The 19,784-nt window shown below is 40.7% G+C and overlaps 1 protein-coding gene across 7 annotated transcripts in view; it reads right to left on the reverse strand.

Moving 5' to 3' along the window:
- Positions 1 to 178: 178 nt before the first annotated feature.
- OTUD7A (OTU deubiquitinase 7A) overlaps positions 179 to 19,784 on the reverse strand; it is a 108,098-nt gene continuing 88,492 nt past the window's right edge. For 6 of the 7 annotated variants that reach the window (XM_064721731.1, XM_064721733.1, XM_064721728.1 and 3 more), the window contains 5 exons: positions 19,500 to 19,627; positions 17,829 to 17,978; positions 13,631 to 13,745; positions 13,282 to 13,366; positions 179 to 11,138 (listed from right to left, as the gene is read on the reverse strand). In XM_064721731.1, coding sequence (XP_064577801.1) covers positions 9,705 to 11,138; positions 13,282 to 13,366; positions 13,631 to 13,745; positions 17,829 to 17,978; positions 19,500 to 19,627 — 1,912 coding nt within the window. In that variant the 3' untranslated portion in view covers positions 179 to 9,704. The remainder of the gene's footprint in view (positions 11,139 to 13,281; positions 13,367 to 13,630; positions 13,746 to 17,828; positions 17,979 to 19,499; positions 19,628 to 19,784) is intronic. The other variant, XM_064721734.1, reaches the window with a different exon arrangement.

A 19,784-nucleotide genomic window follows, 5' to 3' on the forward strand; every position in this document is an offset into this window, starting at 1 on the left:
AATTTGTTATTTAAATGCACTTTATGGCAGCAGCACACAAGGTTGTGCTGAGCCAATTGCCCTCACAAATTGTAGCAGCCCCTTACCCTTGTCCCTGCTTCTTCCCTGGGTCTGTCCAGCATCACCCTGAGAGAGCACAGAGAAAGCACAAACAAGAATTCACGCAAACAGGTACTTTAGAAATAAGTTAATTTTATTGAATAGCCATCATAGCTTCTCTCAGATTCAAATAATGGAGAAGCCAATTCACACAGATTACAGAGCTATCAGTTACTTTGAGTAATCTTTCATAAAAGAAAGAAATTAAATACAGTTCTGCTATAAAAAGTGCAACAGTTATAACTGGAAGTTTTTCAAAACAAAAGCAAGTTTTACTATCTATTGCAAAAATTGGTTTAGTGCTTTAATACTTTACAAAGTAACAATCCAACTGCTAAAAACAGCTCTTACACATCATCTTTGTCAAAGTATGGATCAGATTAAAAATGACATTTAACTTGAATGAAAACTGTATGTAGAAAAGGTTCTCAAGAACTCACATTTTTCACAACAAGAAATATTTCTTATTCTTGAATGTTAATTAATGCTCCTGTTTCTTTTTAACAGTGGATTCAAACAATATGGCAGTCAGATTAAAAATGATCAACTGTTTTCTTTTGCAGAGAAAGGTGACTGCAACCAAGTGTGTTTTGAAATTATAAATACAGAGGGGAAATGGGAAAAGAAAAATTCATTCATTTTTGTATGAAAATGATCAAACAAAAAACCTGAAGAGTAATTTCAGCTATAAATAAATTTCTGTAATTTCTATTATATAGTTTATTGAAAGCCTAAGTCAATATTTGCTAAAAGAGTATAAACTTATAGAAGGCAACAAGAAACTCAGACTCTGAAAAATGAGAAGAGTGGTAAGACTATGAAGAAGTTGAATTCTCAGCCAACCAAAATCAATGAGACTTACTTTATTCTTTATTAACATTTTCTTAAGCCCCAGTGAGAGCCAACTACTTTCTTTGAAATAGACTTCAAATACAAATATATTTATTGTACATTTTTATGGGTTAAAAGCGCTGACTTGGTCAGGTTATTAGATAGAGTCACATTACCAGTCCTGACACTTTAAAGTTTATATAATTAGCTTTGGTTATAATTGAACAGAGACTCTCAGTTAATGAGTAAAAATACTTTTTTAAGCCAAGGGTGCAACATCTGTTACCTTAATTCTTGTTTGGGAGACAAGCTACTCTATATGCAACCTGAACAGCAACCAAATCTTTACTGGAAAATCTATCATAGGCTTTAAGGACAAAGAGCTTTAGAATTTGTCTAAGTAAACAGAAGCTTAAACAAAAGTTAGCAATAGGGAAAAAGATGTACAAACAATGGGGGGGCGGCATATTCTATAATAGCAACAGTGGAGTTCTGATGAATTAACTACATATACCTTTTGCATCTAGTACTTCAGACTGTCCTTCAAGCTTTGCCCATGTCTGAGAGGCATTGGGTTTTAACAACACACTGTGTACCAAGCAGAAGTACATGTAAACAGCAGAGATACTTTCAATGGTTCATTCAACTTTTTCCATACAAAAGTGTTAGTCACAAGACTCAAGGAAGAAGAACAAGGCCTCCCAAGGAGAACAAAGTCTTTCAGCCCCACAAGAGACAAATTCAAGGCATTATGAAAAGTTCATAATATTTTATGTCTTAAAATTAAATGCAAAGTAAAACTTGAGATGGATTCCAAAAAGAAAACAAGAGCTCTATGGAGATTTTAAAAACTGCTTCCTAGCTGAATCATGCTAAGCCTGGCACATTACAAACACAGGAGTTAGAGACTAAGAGCAATGGGCTTGGAAAAGACACAGAAGTAATTGCTTCTCCCCAGGAAAGAGCACAAACCTAATCTCAGTCATTGGGATGGAGTTTTGTACAAAGTTGTCAAAACTGGCCTAGAACATTTTGGTTGGGAACTCGCAGCTGTTTAGGTCTATGTGGCTAATTTCATCCATTATTTTTAGTCTAGGCCTAAATCCTGTTTGTTCCCCTTGGTTAGGGTGAGTGGGCAGAGTTGGGCACCGTGTGCATGCAAAACTCTCCGGTGGCTCTGAGGGAAAAGCACTTCTGTACTGTACACACACTGTGCATTATACAAAGACTGTATTTACACTACTCAGAATCTTGAGCAAATAAACAATAAAACCATTGCTCCATTTTTGTTAGTATTTAAAGTGCACACAATTTTCAAAGTTGAGAGATGAGAGCGCTTCTGTGATGCCCACATGGCTGTGTTTCAATTCATACCTGATTGCAAAGCCCATTTAAAGGAGATGTGGGGCATTCTCTGAGCGTGAGATGCCACATTCTGCTGCTGCATCTCCTGCATATTTTAACCAAAAGCATGGGGAAGAGGCTTTTTGTTACTCCAACCTGGAAGCAAATGGCAGCAAGGCAGTGTTCCACTTCATCTTTACTACAAAGATACTGTTCAGACACCGTGGGCCAGAGTGAACTGCACCTGTGTTAAAGGCAAGAATGACCAAGAGCTGCTGTTTCAGCTATGGCAGCCATGGCTCTCAGGCTGCTGACATGCTGTCAGCCTTCATCAGGCAAAGGTTCCATTTTATTCTGTGGCAACGCAATTTCTTGGAATTTACCTGCAAAGGTTCCATTTTATTCTGTGGCAACGCAATTTCTTGGAATTTACCTATTTGGTGGCTTTTACCTCTCAGCAGGGTAAGTGCAACTCTAGTGTAACTCTTCTCATGTTTATATAGATTCCACATGTGAAAGAAGGAAGAACTGGATCATTAGCATACAAACTTAGTCTCTTAACTTCCCCATCCTTCTTTTTCTAAAGAAATGGTGTTTCAAAGGGGCAAAATGGAAATTAAATACAGAATGCACGTAAGAGTTAGGCACTATTCAGTTCCAACATTGGATCATATTTTTGCAATCTCAGATGATTCTGCCTCTAGAATTTGCTTTAAGAAGGGAAGACTACTTCCTTTTCTCTTGTCTTTCCCAAGAGCAAACCTCTGCAACAAAGTAAGAGGCTCCATTAGATGCAGAGATGAATGGCAAAAACATTTCTCTGTTTTCCCAGAATATAGGGAGATCTACAAAACATATAATGTTGATAGGAGATAGGCTTTGATACATGTTAATAATTTCCCCCTTTTTAGTATTTTGGTGCCCTGGTTCCTCCACTAGCCATGGTAATTTCTCTGGTTTTACTACATCTCCTCTTTTGACTAGTTTCCTAACACATTAACACTCATCAAAGAAGCACAGTATTTTAAAGAAAATTTTCTGTTAAGATTACAGGGTATTCAGATAAATATGTCTAGAGACACACAGATTACAGCAGACTTGAAAGTTTTACAGTCATGGTTCAATGAGAAAGTAGGACAGAGGCTGCATCCAGTTAAGTGACTCTCAGTCCCCAGAGAGTCATAATTTTAAGGCTGTTTGGAACACGGTGGCTTTAACCCACATGGCCTGTTCCACAGTGCAAATGTGCATCAGCCATTTCAATTCTCTTGGTACAGTACAGGCATTCAGGTAATGGGAGATAAACCATCAGAAAACAGCAATCAGAACAGCTTATTCACTTCAGAGGAATAACCCAACCAGACAAAGAACAGGATCACGATACCCAAGGAAAAAATAAGGTCTTATTTCCCCACCCCGGCAGTGGAATACAAGAGCCCCATTAAGAACGCAACAGTTAAACAATTATGTGGTGTTTTGGTACAAGGCAAGTCTCTCCATACTCAAACAATCATTTTATGAGTAAGCCCAATTATTTGTTCCCACATGGAAGAACACTAAAGATAAAATGTAAATTCCACTGACTGAAAAGTAGTGTAGAGTGCTAATGAGGAAAAGACCTGAATATGTGTTTGAGTAACACTCAATTGATTTTCTGAAACCAAGAGGGAGCTTTTCCTGCTACACAAACTGATGCTCAGTACACCTTAAAACCAGTCTATTGATCAGGAGAAACCCAGATGCACATCCAGGTTTGAAAATTTTGGTTGCAGTAAATACCTTAATAGTAATTCTTAAACAAACAAATCCCAACAAACTAAACCAAAAAAGTTAGGGAATTTTAAAAACTACACAGACTTCTAATTTAACATAGGCATTAGTTTGTGAAGTCTTTTTCTTTGCACAGTTCATCAGTAATTAATATGTACAGTAAAAAGAACTGTGAAGAAATAAAATCTGAACACTTCAATCTGCAAGAAGCTAATGCCTACTTGATACATATTAAGAGGATGTACCTGCCAGTTAGGGATGACATTTCCATGATCTAGAGTGATTTTTTTATTCCAGATGCTAAATGGTTGCATTCATTCTTGACTTTCATTCTGAAGGAATAATAAATAGCTGATTCTCTTTAAAAAAAACCCAAATGAATCCTACTCCAATGGGTTCAGGGTGTATTATGAATGTCCCAAGTCAATCAATACCTATGCAGAAATGTTTCACACTTGGTAAGGAAATTTTCCAGATGCATGTTATTCAGAAGCTTCTTATAAAAGTGGATATTAGCTAGGGTTGGAAGAGAATTAAATAGAGAGGAACAGTGTTGTACCAAAATATATAAAGAAAAATTTAAAGCTTTTCAATTGAAAAAAAAAAAAAGTATATTCAACTCGTATTAGATACAATGTGCACAACAGACAGAGCAGTTAAAAACAAGTACATTTACAAAGCTTTCTTTTCATGGTTAATTTCTACCAGCATTTCTGAAAGTAACCCACTAAAATGATGACCCTGTTTATAATAAAGGCGCAAAATATTGCTCTGTAGCATATTTTGAAAATAATATAAAAATAATTTCTATATTACAATTTAAACTTGGCTTGTAGAATTCCAACATAATACAGCCTTAAGTCTAGAAATAGAACATACTTACAAACACCTTTGTGTTGTTTTCCTCTCATTTTTAACAATATAATATTTTAGTCATATACACTGGAAATCCATGTGCAAATTAAAATAGATATTAGTGTCTGTTACTGAAATAATTTCATTTCTATGCTATAGTTTGGTGATCCTCCACATAAGCTGCCATTCCCTAAAACAAATATTCTTCAAATACACTGACAGAGACTTAAAATACACTAAGCTAAAACGCCATCTACAATCAGCATCAGTTACTTTGCCTCTCTGGACTTATGTTTATCTGAGATCATTGTGGTTTCTATGAACATATGGGTTTTCACCTGTGCAAAACACAGTGCTATGAAGATCGTACTCCCTTACTAGCCAGTTTGCAATGTTTTACATGTCAATGAAGCACCTGGTTTAAGGCCCCCACTGCTAATGGGATTCTGTCCACGCACTGCAGAGGACAGCAAAGGTAGCCCAAACAGACCTAGGGTTTCTCTCTACTCCTCAGGCAGAATTCTCATCCACTGTCTCCTTGGAAGAGGAAGGTAGGCAGCCTGTGGGGAGCAGGCACTGCCAAAGGCTGAGGCCTCCATCAAAAACATTTCTTGTGTAACACTTGCTGAGAGTTTCTGAAGAGAAGCAGCCTGCTTGCTGTCAGGGAGAGCAGTCCCATTGGTGAAGGTGAGCACCAGTGTGGCTGTGTCAGAGAGGGGAGGTGGAGGGCAGTGTTTGTCAGCTCTGTGCTGTGTTTTGATACCTGCACGTTGAGGAGCAGCCCTCCGGGCCCTGCAGCCGGCTGGGCCAGGTCCTGGGCAGCGTGCTCAGCGCCCTCTGGGCCGCGCTGCTCTGCTCACGCCTCAGCTCCCAGCCCCACTAACACCCCGAACGCTCCGCTCGGCCTGCTTAGGCTTCTAGGGTACCAGCAACACAAAGCTTTCCAAGTACAGCACCTTTCTTTTACTGATGCTCCTCATGTTACTTTTGATTCAGGAAGAAGCAACTAATTGCTAAAGAAAGCTGGGACAATATTGCCATTGTATTTATAGAACAAAAGGTTCACCAATTCTTTAAAAATCCAAAATCTGAAGTTACTTTTGATAATCTACAAAATCTTCTTCTGAATGAGCTGCTTGTTAGCCATATGCTACAACGGACACCCACCTCTGAAAATATATTAGTAAACTCTAACAGTGGTTTATTAACTCTGTATTAATAATTTAAAATGAAACTTTAATATAAAGCATGACTGAAACCCATTATGTATCACAGGTATCCTCTGTTGCAAACAGACATTTGCATCAGAGTTTAGAACAAAGTAAAAACAAAATTGCATAATAGGTTTAAGCCTTTTTTAAATTAGAAAAATTGCACATTCACACTTTAAAAGAATTCCAGCTTCCTCCAACCTAAATATTTCCTGGTGATCCATCTGGGAAGGTGTAGCCTACCCAGTATTTACTCTGTACTTCCGAAATCTGGACTGCAGTGACAAACGCTGAATCAATATCAAGAAGAGAGGGGGGGAAAGCACATACAAATGCAAAAATACACGTGTGCATTGCAGCCAGTCGGGCTAACAGAAGGAATGAGTAGGATCCCCCCAAAGCAAAGCTGATTTCTCCATATCTGGGACTATGTGGGAACTCTACAGCTCTGGAGGGTGTAGGGAGAGCATATCAGGCACAGGGCTGGCTGGTCTGTGGGCTGCAAACACTTCCAATTGTCAGGAAAAATAACGCAAAAGAGCGCTGAGAGGTTAGCATACAGTACAACAGAAAAATACATCCAAAGATAATTACCTCTAGCATGTAGCTAAGGAATGGCACAATGTCTTTCAGCCCTGGTGAATGCAACTCACAAGCAATTGGGAATTCTCTCTAAAAAAATAGGTAGAAAATTTTCTTCTATAGTTACAGTCTTCTTTTAATGGAACAACACTTCTTCAGGAGGAGGGCACAGTTTCTGCATGTTTGGTCTGTTTAATGACAGCTATGGCACAGCTGCCACAAATAGCCCAGAAACAGAAATAATGTTTGAAGAGAATTCTAAAAGGAAACAGCAATTAGAAAATTATTCAAAGGTATCCCAACAAAAAGATTCTAAGGAAATAGGCACAACTAAAAAGGGTTCTGTCAGTATTTCATACAACAGATATTTTAAAGTGAGCAATCCTATAGAGGTAAATAGTTATTGAAATATCTGAGTGTCCTGAGGATGATAATGAACACTCAGGTTTGGTATCCCAAACAGACAAGACCGACTAATTTTTCAAAATAATCTAACACGCAAGCACAATGCATGAAATAAATCAGAACAGAGTAAATTATACCTAAATGCTGACCGGTTGCAAATCTCTTTCTTTTATGAGAAGATCTTAAAAACATAATATAGAAACAAGTCCTGTGAAAATGGGAAACAGCAAAATCTCATGGTAATTGCTTATTTTTACACATGTACTGCTTTTTTCCTCATTCAGAACAGATGTAACTCGCTTAAGCACATGGGCTGGTGTGGTTTGCTGCTAATGTAATATTTCTTAAGGACAACTTTACACAGAAATGATTCTTAGAGTATCACACAGTTCTGCTACTCTAATGCCCTAAGAATCCTTAAATATTTCTGTTTTTCTTGAAGTCTTATCCTGCCAGTTTTCTCAGTCTCAGCAACAAATACAATCAGGTATAATACTGAATTTCTTTTAACATGGTCTGGCTTGTTTTAGAATAATTTGCAATCCCAGTTTTCTTTGACAATTAGAACTTAAATGTAATAATCACAACAGCAAAGCAAAACAGGACACTGCTTACCAGTGTATGCAACAGGAGACATGGGATTTGGAAGGTGCTTACCTCAAGGACAGAAGTCACATGGAGCTTTAACAAATACCAATATTTCCCTTTCATGAAGGAATGCAAGTTCAGTAAGATTCAGTGTATGCTTAGTATACAGTAAGAAGTACAAAGTACAGGTCTGGATTCATGGAACAGCTAACATGGCAAAGACCCTAACTTTTTATACGAGGGATCAAGGGACTTATTTTGAAAACTCCCATTCAGCAGAAAACCTAAAAATATGGTCAATTTTAAGTATGTTCTCAGTTCTACCAGTCTGGGACACTGGAAAAGCTCACATGCTTTTTCTGAAAGCCAGGACACAGCAGCAGAAGTTTGTGTATCTTGTTTCACAGGGGACTTGGTTTCAGGGTTAACTAGGATTAACTGTATGCAACGGTGCCACCATTGTCAAGAATTAAAATTGGGCTGCAACAAGCAAATAATCAGAAATGGAGACTCTTTGGCAAAGAATCTTTCCTGTGTGGGCCAGAAAAGTGTCATTCCCTAATGAGGAAGGCAGAACAACTGTTCTGCACCTTGAGGTGGCAGAGTCAGCAGCCCTCAAGGCAGTACTTTCACCTGTTATGCAGAATTGGCTCTTAAAATGAGCCATTGTTCACAAGGGTAACACCAAAGAGCTCCTGTTCGGCATTCTGCCAGCTGATGGAGGAGGGGTGCAAACCCAGAGCTGTATCCCAGAAAACTTCCTCATGGCATCCATCTACTTCAACAGTATCTGCAGTGTCTGCTTTGCAGAAATGCTTCTGTGAGCAAAGTTTTATTTTCAGAAGTATTGCAAACATGTAAATATTTGGATCTCAGACTTGTGCAAATCTGTGCAAGGAGCTGCCATTCCTGCTGGAGGCATTTTACAGCCATCTGGGAGCCTCCTGGGGGGGAGGTGACTCACTCTAGGAGACTTGAAAAGAGGAGGAGCCAACAGTCTTCAAGAAAGGCTCAAGTAGTTACACTTGCAATAATTATCACTCAATAATGTTCAAAAGGAATAAGTAAATAATGATTAGGTTCATGCACTAGCTAAGGCAATAACTTGATGCATTGCATTGGTTTTGGCAAGCAGTTGGAGTCTAAAATGGTCCTAAATTTCCTAGCTGGTCATCAAATTTTCCATACCTAGTAATTTTTAAAAATATTTTATTGTAATATTTTCCTGTATTTTAACATCAACGGAAATACTTCTGAAATTCAGGTGTGCAGAACTATATGGTGTGGGGGCTTGGGGACATGAAGTCATATTGAATTTTCTTATAAAACCTCTTTAAAAACTCAGTGCAAAAAAAAAGTGGCTCAAATCTACTTTTTTTTTCAATGAAAATTTAGAAATAATTGGTAAGAACTGAAAATTAAGATGACCTACAGCCCTCATGAATTCAGACCTTTCACTCCCATTTTTCTCAAATCATTCCATTTCAGACTGAAATATACAAACATTAGTAGCAATGCAATATGCTGCCATGTTAAAAATGTGCAGTATGCAAAATCCCTACCCTCCTAAAAAAAAAGGCTATGAAAAATTTAGGTTTTACTAAGGAAAAAATACTCTATACCTATAGAAGTTCAAATGTCTGCAAGGCAGATACTACCCTACTACAACACAACATCTTCACTAGTATGACGTTCCCCTATCTTTCTACTACCTGAGTGATGTCAGTGTAAATTCAGGCACCATTAGTAAACTTTTGACCAAACATATACACTGCACTGACAAAGGAGTAAACAACCCTTCAGCTTACCAGTACATGTAAAAAAGACACTGACAAAATGGAAAATAATATTTTTATGATAAATTATTCCTATTATTTCCTCATTGCCCCAGAAAAGCGAAGAGCTAGACACTATTTACTCATCAATCCTTTATTCTTTAAGGATTCCTTTTACTGCAATCCAACACTGTTTACTTTGTAAGTAAGAAAATGGTAAAACTAAGTAGTCATGGAAGAATCCTCAATGCCTGTGTCCCTTGCTGTCCCTCTCCCTGCGCTTTAACTCCTCTTTGTAGCAGTAGGAACAGTAATTTTCAGTCTCAGGACGACCATAAAAGGAACAGTTCTCCTTCTTACAGCGGTTTTGCTGGATGGAATATATTGGGCAAACTGTGCTTCTGCCTTGGTTTTTGTCGTTGTTCAGCCAGCTCTGAGGAGCGTCCTCGTCAGCGTACTCCAAGCAGTCTCTGACGTCCCCGGTGTTGAAGCCATTGGTGTAGGTCTGGGACTTGTGTTCGGCCGGCCTGGCGTAGCTCAGCGACTCCACCGTGTTCACCGTGCGCATCCCAGGCAGCCGTGCGGGGCTGTAGCTCTGTGAGGACAGCGACCTGTTCTGCTGGGGGTAGGTGGCACAGGTTTTCAGGGTGCCAACCACTGGCTTGTAGGTATCATCCTGGAAGCTCGATGGCTTGGAGTTGACGTCATGCAAATGGATGACACTTTGCCTTTGAACGGGGGGGGTATGGCTATAGTGGGCAGACACCGGGATGGGGCCGCTTCTCTTGGCACCGTTGCTGGGTGAAGAAAAGGACCCGGGAGTGGGACTAGTGCGGTCTTTAAACTTTAAAACCAGTTGGGTCGTATGGCTTTGAGGTAAGACGGGTGATGCCCTATCCTGAGGAGATGGTTCTAACTTTTCTTTTGAAAATGCCTCTGGCTCCAGTTTCCTACTAGAGGAGCCATTCAGCGCAGCCTTTTTCTCAGCTTCCTTTCTTTTCTGTTCCTGTTCTGCATTGAATCGCTCCTGGGCACTGGTCAAGTAATAGCCGATCATCTCCTCGTGGAACTGATGCCTGTGACTGGTCAAAAGAAGGCCAGCAAAAATAAACTTTCGTTCACCCTGCATGGCAGCTCTCAAAATATTTAGGCTGAGTTTCACGTCTGTGCTGTACTTCCATGGGTCAGACTGCTTGTCAGAAAAGGGTTTAGTGTTCACCTTTTCAGTGGGGGAGCTGCTGGCTCTGTCAGTCGGAGATGGAGTGGTCTTCTCTGACGGAGACGTGCTCGCAGACTGTCCAGATTCCTCTTTGCTCCCTTTGCGAGACTTGGACTTCTTCTCTTTGAGTTTCTCTACGGTGTCACCATTTTTTCCATTCCCTGAATTGGCTCTGCTCATCTTCCCGTGCACCAAACCTCCAAGACCACCCATGTTCTTTTTCAGTTTAATTCCCAGGGTTTTACTGAGGCTTCCTATTTTATTGGCAACTGAATCCGTCCTGGTTTTGTCTTTATCTTTCCTTTGTTTGTCCTTTTCTTTTTCTTTACCGTTTTTGCCGTTATTGCCATTGGAATTACTACAGATGGACTCTCGGTCTGAGTCCATGGAGTCAGCCAGAGACTGCACATCTTCTCCAGCAGAAGCTGTAGGGGATTCTGGTTGAGCCAAAGGGGCCTGCTATGGAAAAGGAATTATAATTAGATACAGCAAAATCCACTTCATACAGGAGTTGGTGCAAAAATATCTACCCCAAATTCAATACAGATTGTGACACTGATTTTAAATACACTTTTTAATTTATGCACTGACATTTTTGACTGGTTCCATCACTAAATAAAGCTTTTCTAACTGTGCTTACTATGTATTTTGCTTGTTCCTAAGTAGCTTTTGGCTCATTTCAGACACATTTGTAGAATATAGGTCAGTCACTCAGATGCTCTGTGAAAGTCAGTGTCTGAGTCATGGGGGAAAGCGAGTTCCCTCCTGCCCCAGAGAGCCAGGACAGGGAGGATCAGCAGTGTGGGCTGTCCCTCAGGCCATGGGAAAGGAGCTGGGGAAGATGCAATGGAAGGGGAATGAGCTGCTGCTGAAAGCTGTGAGGGGCATACAGCACACAAACCTGTGTGCAGCAGTATTTCAAAATTGATTATGTTCAAAACCCAGCTTATTTAAATTGACTTTTTATTTATTTAGGTCTCTGGTGCATGAAAATTAAAGGGAGGATGCACCAGAGCTAAACATCTCATATGAAATATCAAACATTAAACTCAGGCAAGTAGGCTGAGGAATACAAAGATGTGTATTCATGTTTAGTGGAAAGGCAATGCAGATAAAACTGGTCATAAGTCTGAGATCCACTTTATATTTTAAGTTACATGATAAAACACCTTCCTTGAAAATGCAATAACATGAATTCTAGGGTACTTCAAAACAGGACTCTGTTCATGTACTGCTGCAGAACAGTCTTGCTTTCAGGCACCATGAACCTAAAATCTGCTAGAGATAAATCTGAAATATTCAACTGGCTACAAGGACATGGGGAGGGTAAGCTCTGTACTTGTGCATATTTCTGGTATAGAAATACCTGCCAACATTGTCCCTGGGTACTTACATGTCCTCTCTCCCAGGAAGCCCTGCGCACCCCAACACTCAGTTGGGAGCAGAGGTGTTATTCCCACAGAGCAGAGGGGAAAGTGCTGCAGTGACCTGACCATGATCAAGCAGCAAATGTACCTCTCCAAAGAGAGAGGTACCCCAGGTTCCACAAGGGCTCACCACTTACAAGTGCAGGACCATTTTTGTTGTTATCATATTGTTGTTATCATATTTTTAGAGTCTTATATTTTCTGGGTGGTTTTCTTACAAGCAGCTTTTCACAGCAGTGTTGTTTTTGCTTCTTTGTCAGGGCTCTTCTAAGGTTCTCTTTGACTGGCTAACTTACTTCTTTTTTATTTCAGTTATTTTCATTATCTACAGCTGCTGCTCAATTAAGGATATCACAGCTGCAGCTCATTTAGAACAACTAGGATCGGGACAAGGCTACTTATACAATACAAATATTTTACTGAGACTCATAGGCCACTTATACAATACAGATATTTTACTATGGCTCAAAGGCCACCTATACAATACACACTAAGATTCAATACACATTTTGACTCTCCTTTTTCTGATATGGTAGCTACTACTGTAGAAACTGTAGAAAAATGGATTTTTCCTCTCTTGCAGCTTGTTTAAATACTTTCTCTTTTTGTGTTCTGTTTCTCTGTTCAAACTCCATCTGTGTAGGCTGTCTAAATCACCTCCATCCTCTCCTAGCAACCTTTTGCTTCCAGCCTAACCCCTCCACCTATTCAATGCAATTTGCAGAGAAATTTCAGTGCCAGCTGGGCATAGTTCTAAAACAGCTCTCTGGAAGAGGCAGGCTACAGTTTAGTGCCAGTCTATGGCCTTTTGTCAGCCACTCCAAATTGGGAGTTGTCCACAAGTGCAAACGCACTCTCGGAAAGAAACTGGTGACCTAACAGTGGCATCAGGAGAGCAAGACAAAGTTCTGAGAAGACAGTGGTGAGAAAAGGTTTCTTTAAATTACACAAATGACTGAAATTTATACCAGAAAAAGTAAGCTAGAAGACACATTTCAGCAAAAAATATACAAGCAACAGTGCTATTAAAACAAATAAACCAGAAAATTTTGTAAGCCTGACTGGTGTCAGTGAGCCATGAGTGGCTGCCCCTGCTGCCAGGGCACCGAGCTGTTTGCAGGCAGCCTATCCTTGTATCCTCCATGCTGTGGGAGCAAGGGGGAGGTTTACCTTACCCGTGTCTCAGAGGGGATGCGGATCCAGGTTACATTCATGTAGCTGTGCAGAAGATTAAGCTTTGCCTCAAGAGACAGAATCAAACTAAAGATAAAAAAAGAAGGGAACAAGCAGTCAAAAAGCTTGAAAGAAAAAGCAATACTTCGTAACAGAGGGAGATGCAACAGCAGCCTGATTGTGACTGTCAGCTGAAGAACACAACTCCCCCCCCATGTCTCCTACCATGTAAGCAGAGCACATGAACCAAGCCCTCACTGTCAGCAGTTCTCCCAGTACTGCCACCAGGTACAGCTCAAGACATTTTACTGCTTAATTAACACCAAAGTTACAGTTACAGAAAGGTCTTACTTGGCCAGTCTGGTGTTATCATTGTCATCTTTTCCCCACTCCCAGTCTTTGCCAGGATCGACCGCAAAGTGCAAAGGCAGTAACTTGTGTTCAGAGTCAGTCAGGGGGATCACCGCTGAAGCAGAGAAGAAACAAGGATTGGAGTGGGGGAAACAAAAATTATGAAAAGAAGAAAAGATTCAGCTGTAAAAAGCAGAATCACTGCTTCAAGAAGAGCAGAATTTGTGGTGCAGAACTGCCTCATTCAGAGCACCACAAATGATTTATACCGGGCTCCATTTGCCTGTTTTCATGTTTGTGCAATAAAAGAGGGAGAGGTTAATACACTGATTGCTCCTGGAGTGAATGATAGTCACCTGTGGAGGAGGGGAGACCTCTGGAGAGAACCACATGGCCATTTGTACTGTACAATCAACATTTCCTGGAGACAGAGCCATTAGAATAGCAGAAAGCAATAAAATGTTGCAATATTCCTGCCTATCGCTCAGAATCAGAGATTAACATGTTTGTTATTTTGCCTTTTTAGTTTAGTACCTTTGTACTGTCAAAGAAATAAAAATATATTGATATCAGCATTAAGAAAGAAAACAAGAGGAAGCTACCGTGATTTTGGATTCAAACAAAATTAACATAATTGAAGAGCAGAGATCAACATGTATATGGGTTAAGAGGTCAGTTTGAGGCCTCTGGGTGCAGTGCAAAGGCCATTATTGTTCTTACAGCCCAACACTGCTGCCAGCAGTTTTGCTCTTCTGCTCTTTCCCCTCTCTGCTCAGGCTCTGTCCTAATGACTCTGCCTCTTCTTTATACTCAGCATGCAGGGACCACACTCAGATGTCAGAGTGTCTATCATTCATCACCAGCAAGCAACTAAGAAATAAAGCAATGCCAGTTTTAATTAAAGTCACCAATTCGCTTCTATTTGATTAGGAAAACAAGTAAAAGCTGTTGAGGATCCTCAGCATGGTACAGGTCACGGCTGCTCCTCTGACAGCTAATCAAGGCATTTACCTTTCTGCACTAGAGCTCTTCAGGACTTGCCCTGCCCTGAGTATTCATTCCAGACAATCCAAGGCCAAAGAAACCTAGAGAAGCCACCCAAACATCGTGGCACTCAGTTATTGAAACCCGACTTCACATGGGGCTCTGTGCTGTTTGTAACCTTTCTGCGGCGCAGCGTCCCGGGCACGCTGCTCGCGCGGCCCCGGCGCTGCCCGGACAGGCCCGAGGCGGCCCCACTCCCGCGGGGCGGCGCCCTCTGCCGGCCGCACCGGGAACCGCCGCGCTCTGCCCCGCAGAGCCGGCCCGGGAGCGCCGCTCCCCGAAGGCTCCGCACGGACACAACGGGACCGGAGCTCCCCAAGCAAACTCCGGGCACACGCGGGCAGCCCAAGTCTGCCGTTCCGAATACACTGCACTGCACCGGAACAGCACAAATGTACAGCAAGTGTGACAGATGAATGCACTTTTAACACTTCCTGATGTAATATGAGGTCTTATCCTAACGCATTCAATGAAATTATTGCAACCAAGAGGCTGGAATAACTGAGAATACAATTAACTGAACGTGTTTCACAAGGAAAATGCATATTCTGCCAATTAACTGAGTTACCAGCAGGCACTGACTGGACTGACATCTGACCTCAACCATTTAAAGGAAGAAGGCAACTCAGGAAAGAGCAATGTTGTAAGTTTACAACACAGCAGTTCCCTTCTGGTAGCACCTGGCCTTACAGGCACAGCGTGGTAAAAAACTGTGACTGTAATCCTAGGACAGGTGATGATGGAAAGCTTGGAGCAAAGAACCACCAGAGTTGAAGCACTTTCTTCTTGGGATAGAAACTTCAAAGGGTAAATGTGACTTTCTTCTCTATGGGCAGCTTGAAACTAACTAATTTTCACATAGTTGAATAAATATTTTGGTGTATAAACAAATTTTTAAAAAATCCTTTTAAAAGCTTGCTATTTCTACTGATACTGAAAATACCTACTAAAATGCTTAGTGATACTCCATTTTATTAAAAGACAAAGTTAAGTAAAAAACAAAGCTTAGAGCTGATTGTCTGTAGCATGTCACTGTTGTTTAAGTCCTGTACACATTCTGAGTGTCAGAAATGTGTTCACTGAGTTGAGTGCTGATTGTATCCCCATTCTAAGGTATAGTCTTATAGGCTGGTGTGAAGCACTGCTGTTTTCATGGAAAACAAATCTTCTAAAGTGAAGGACTTTGAAAATTCTGTCTTCACTGCAAGAGCATTTCTCTCTCAGGGAATTCGGTTTGATAGTTGGGGTTTAATGTAAGATTTCCCCAAGTTCCTGATAGAAAAGTGGTTTTTTGTCACAGCTGCAAGCAGAGTCCACCCCATTCATTTCTAAAGCAAACCCCACAGACTGCAGCACCTACCTGACACCCAGCAGGGTCTGCAGCTTTGGTTGGTGCTGGCCCCACTTGGCTGTGGCTCTCTAGGTGGAACTGCACTTCTCCAAGCACAGCCTACCAGCCCTAATTCCAACAGATGGGATAAGTGACAAGCAACAGCTGCTGGCTGGTCCATGGCAGTGTGACACACACAGTGAGGACTATGCTGCCATTCCCTAGCTGGGTGTGCTGCCTCCTGTGCTGTGAAGGAAGTCACAGCACTTCCCAGCTCTCATCCTCATGTCTCAAGCGCCACTATTCATCTAAAAAGAACAGCACTTTAATTCTTTCTGAACATGGCAGTACAATAAAATGCTGGCACAGAAACTGCCATGGTGCTGTTCAAGACCCACTGCCACACCTCTCACAGTGTTACTTGGCCTGAGCACGGCAGCACGGAAAGCTCCAATGCCAAGGGAGCAATCCCAGGGACAGTTGAGACCTAGTCTGTGTTTTCCATAAACAAAGACACAAAAGACCTGCATCAGTAGAGCCTGCATTAATATAAAAGTATTTACCCATTTTTAATCAGACACTGGATTTCAAAGAGAGCCCCTGGTGACCATCAGAATGCCAGGGACTCTGTGTAATAAGAAGTGTCAAAATGTGTCTTAAGTCCTCTCCAGACAAGGGGATATTAGCATGTTTTCCCTTTATGTCTATTTCTAGTAGTGTTTTAAATGTTCTGATACAGGACTCTATGCCAAAGCAGAACTTAAAGCATTGACATCAGTATTTAAGTGACCACACATACTTCTCAAATGCATAACTGTCTCCTCCACTAGAGAGCTCAGCAGCTGCTTAAATGTATGTATGTACCTGCAGTTGTTCAGACACCTTCAGATGCTGCTCCTGACACTTGGTGAGAGCATAAATACTACAAGTTATGAATGGCCTGGATCTCCAGGATGCTATTTTTAAGAAGGTGCAGCTCTAAGTTGCATTCTGATAGCTCAAAATTTGCCCTTGTGCTGAGGCCCCTGTGCCATTGCTGCTGACACTTGACAATGGTGGCTGCCCCTTGCCATGTGCCAAAGCTGCCAGAGCTGCTCTGCGGACAAGGTACAAGCCCCAGGCACTGCTGGAGCATCCCTGTGCCCATTTCCCTCCTGTCACAGCACACAGAGGACAACAGCAATGCTGTGGCTGCTGCTGGACTGCTGCAGTCTCCAACAGCAACTAGCTTGGCAGCTACAGCATTCCCTTCATCCCAAAATAAATGCCAAATGCTCTCAGCTGCTCTACACAACTGAAGCCTGTGCATTTAAGGCCCTGAAGTAAGAGAGGTACAATCAGGTCACACAAAACAACCACTTTGATTCACTGGCCCTTGTAATTAACCTGGATGAACTTGTACATGAAAGTTAGTAGTTAATGTTTCTGAGGCTGTGCTGGATATCTGGTAGGGGTTTCTTTCCCAGCACCTTTTCTGTGAAAGTACAAGTATAGGAAGATCCTACAGAAAAGCAGTTGCTAACCTCAAGAAGGACATTTAACATTATTGTAACATTACTGCTCTTGTAGGACCTGAGGTACTGAAGGCAGAGAGATGTGCCTGAGATAAATGAGGCTCTGCTGATATTATTCCAGCTGTTTGAAAGGAAGAAATGGACTGTGCCATTGTCTTGTGATTGAGCCACTCAGATTCCTAAACATGCAGCAATAAAATTTAGTGAGTATTGTTTCCTTTCTGTCAGATAAATACATCTACAGGTAAAAGAAAGTACTGTGTGCACTGTATTCAATATATATGCCAGTGTTGCTGTGTTTAAAGCATACCTTGTTCTCTCTGTTGGTCTTTTTGTTCCATGGAGACAAGAGCAGAGAAATGGGCCTGATCATAGGCCAGCACAAGAGGTGAGCAATGGCATCTGTTTGGCAGAACTTCAAGTGGCAAATAAATTCCTCCAAATGGTATTGGTGCAAATGCTGCAGAGAATAAGGAGATTTGTACAACTATGTGAAAGAACAGATGAGTTGTATAAACAATTGTGCTGCAATATCATCAGAGCTCCAGGAGAGCAGCCTAAAGTGGGGTAATCAATGCAAAAAAAAAGTTATAACAACAGGTAAAATTTCATTATAAAATGTCAGGAAATATACAAGGAACCATAAGGAAGATCTTCCACACTTACATAATTTTTCTTGCTCTGTTTATTGGTAAAGGTATTATGGTCTTATAACAAAATCTTGATGACTCTCACGCATGTAAGCACAGTTGTACCTTCCTGTAATGCTTCTAGGCAGAATTATTTTCTAATAATCATCAGTAAATACACTGTCAGGTCTTTTGGTAACATACTCTGCTCATGCCTTCTATTAACAGATATCCACAAGAAACATTACAAACATGTTTATAGTCCACACATTGTATATATCTGAATGCACGCACACATGTATGTATGATAAAGCTAAGGAAGGACTCAAAAAAATCCTACAAGTAGAATTTTAATGGAATGTTCCATCTGGAGGGGCACAATTTTCCTTTGAAAGATTCTACACTTGTTTATGCATATAATTATGGGAAAGAGCAAGTTTGGCCAGGAAAACTCTCTCACTGTTTTGGCTTCCAACCAATTATTTTTCCTTTTGCTACAAAAATATGAGACTTTATTGTTGAAATATTTGCAAGATGAGTTCCCCTCATGAATCCCTCGCTCTGCACTGTCTTTCAGGTGTGTTTCTCAATAGCCTAGAGAATAATCTACAACCATTACTTGTAGTTCATGATAATGGAAACTGAAATTATGCAGTATTTTCTTGTGGAAGTAAATTTCTGTAAACTCCATCACCTGCTAAACATCCTCTTTTAATCAGCCAAACATCTCCATTAAATTAAGTAACACCCCATCATGAATTAGAATTCTGTTATTCATGGTAGAGAGTGACCTGAATTTAATGCTCTGAGTCCTGCTCCGATAGGTTTGAGCTGGCTCCACATATGGATCTAACATTTCTGTGCTCACATGTGCAAACTGAATAAAACGTTCTGTAAACTTCTGAATGAGAAGCTGGAGAGGAGTCATTAAAAACAAAAATCCAAGATACACACATTTAAAATTCAAATTTTCAAAGTCAGATTAGATTGATTTCTGCAGAGTTTTAAGGGGCACCTAAATAACATGGCAAAATTAGAGCATTGTTCACTTAGACCAGTCAGAAATGTATTGTGTTCTGTAATTTGGTGGTTATTTTAAGTTAATAGGGAATATCTAGGATAAAGAGATTCTCAGCAAGGGTTGTATAATTATCCTGTATGTTTTTACTTTTATCTAATAGAAATGGATTGAGTATCCTTCTGTGTTTTCCTTTTTTTTTTTCCCTTCCTTTCAGAAAAATGCAGCAGCTCTGCCATGAACACTGGCGTGTTACAGCTGGGTCCTTTGCTGGTATCAGCTTAAAATTGATTCAATTTACAGAGGTGCATGGATCTCTAATTAAAGCTCTTACCTTCTCCCCCTGAGTCTCGTAACATTGTGTCTGCTACTACAACAATCGGTCTTCTCAAGATGTGGGCTAAGACAAAAACATGGAATTCTTCCAAGCTCTCATACACTGGATCTTCTGCATTGTCCACCCTGGAAGACACAGCATTGAGACTTTATGAACCAGCTTGAACCAACCATGAGACTTTGCTGGATCAACACACCTCAGCAGCTATTTCTTCTTCACTGTACCTTATATCCCCACTCCTCTGAAACCCATATTTCAGTCATTGAAGTAGGTAAAAAGAAA

This window comes from Zonotrichia leucophrys, chromosome 10 (genome assembly GCF_028769735.1).
Source record: "Zonotrichia leucophrys gambelii isolate GWCS_2022_RI chromosome 10, RI_Zleu_2.0, whole genome shotgun sequence".
Taxonomy (NCBI): domain Eukaryota; kingdom Metazoa; phylum Chordata; class Aves; order Passeriformes; family Passerellidae; genus Zonotrichia; species Zonotrichia leucophrys.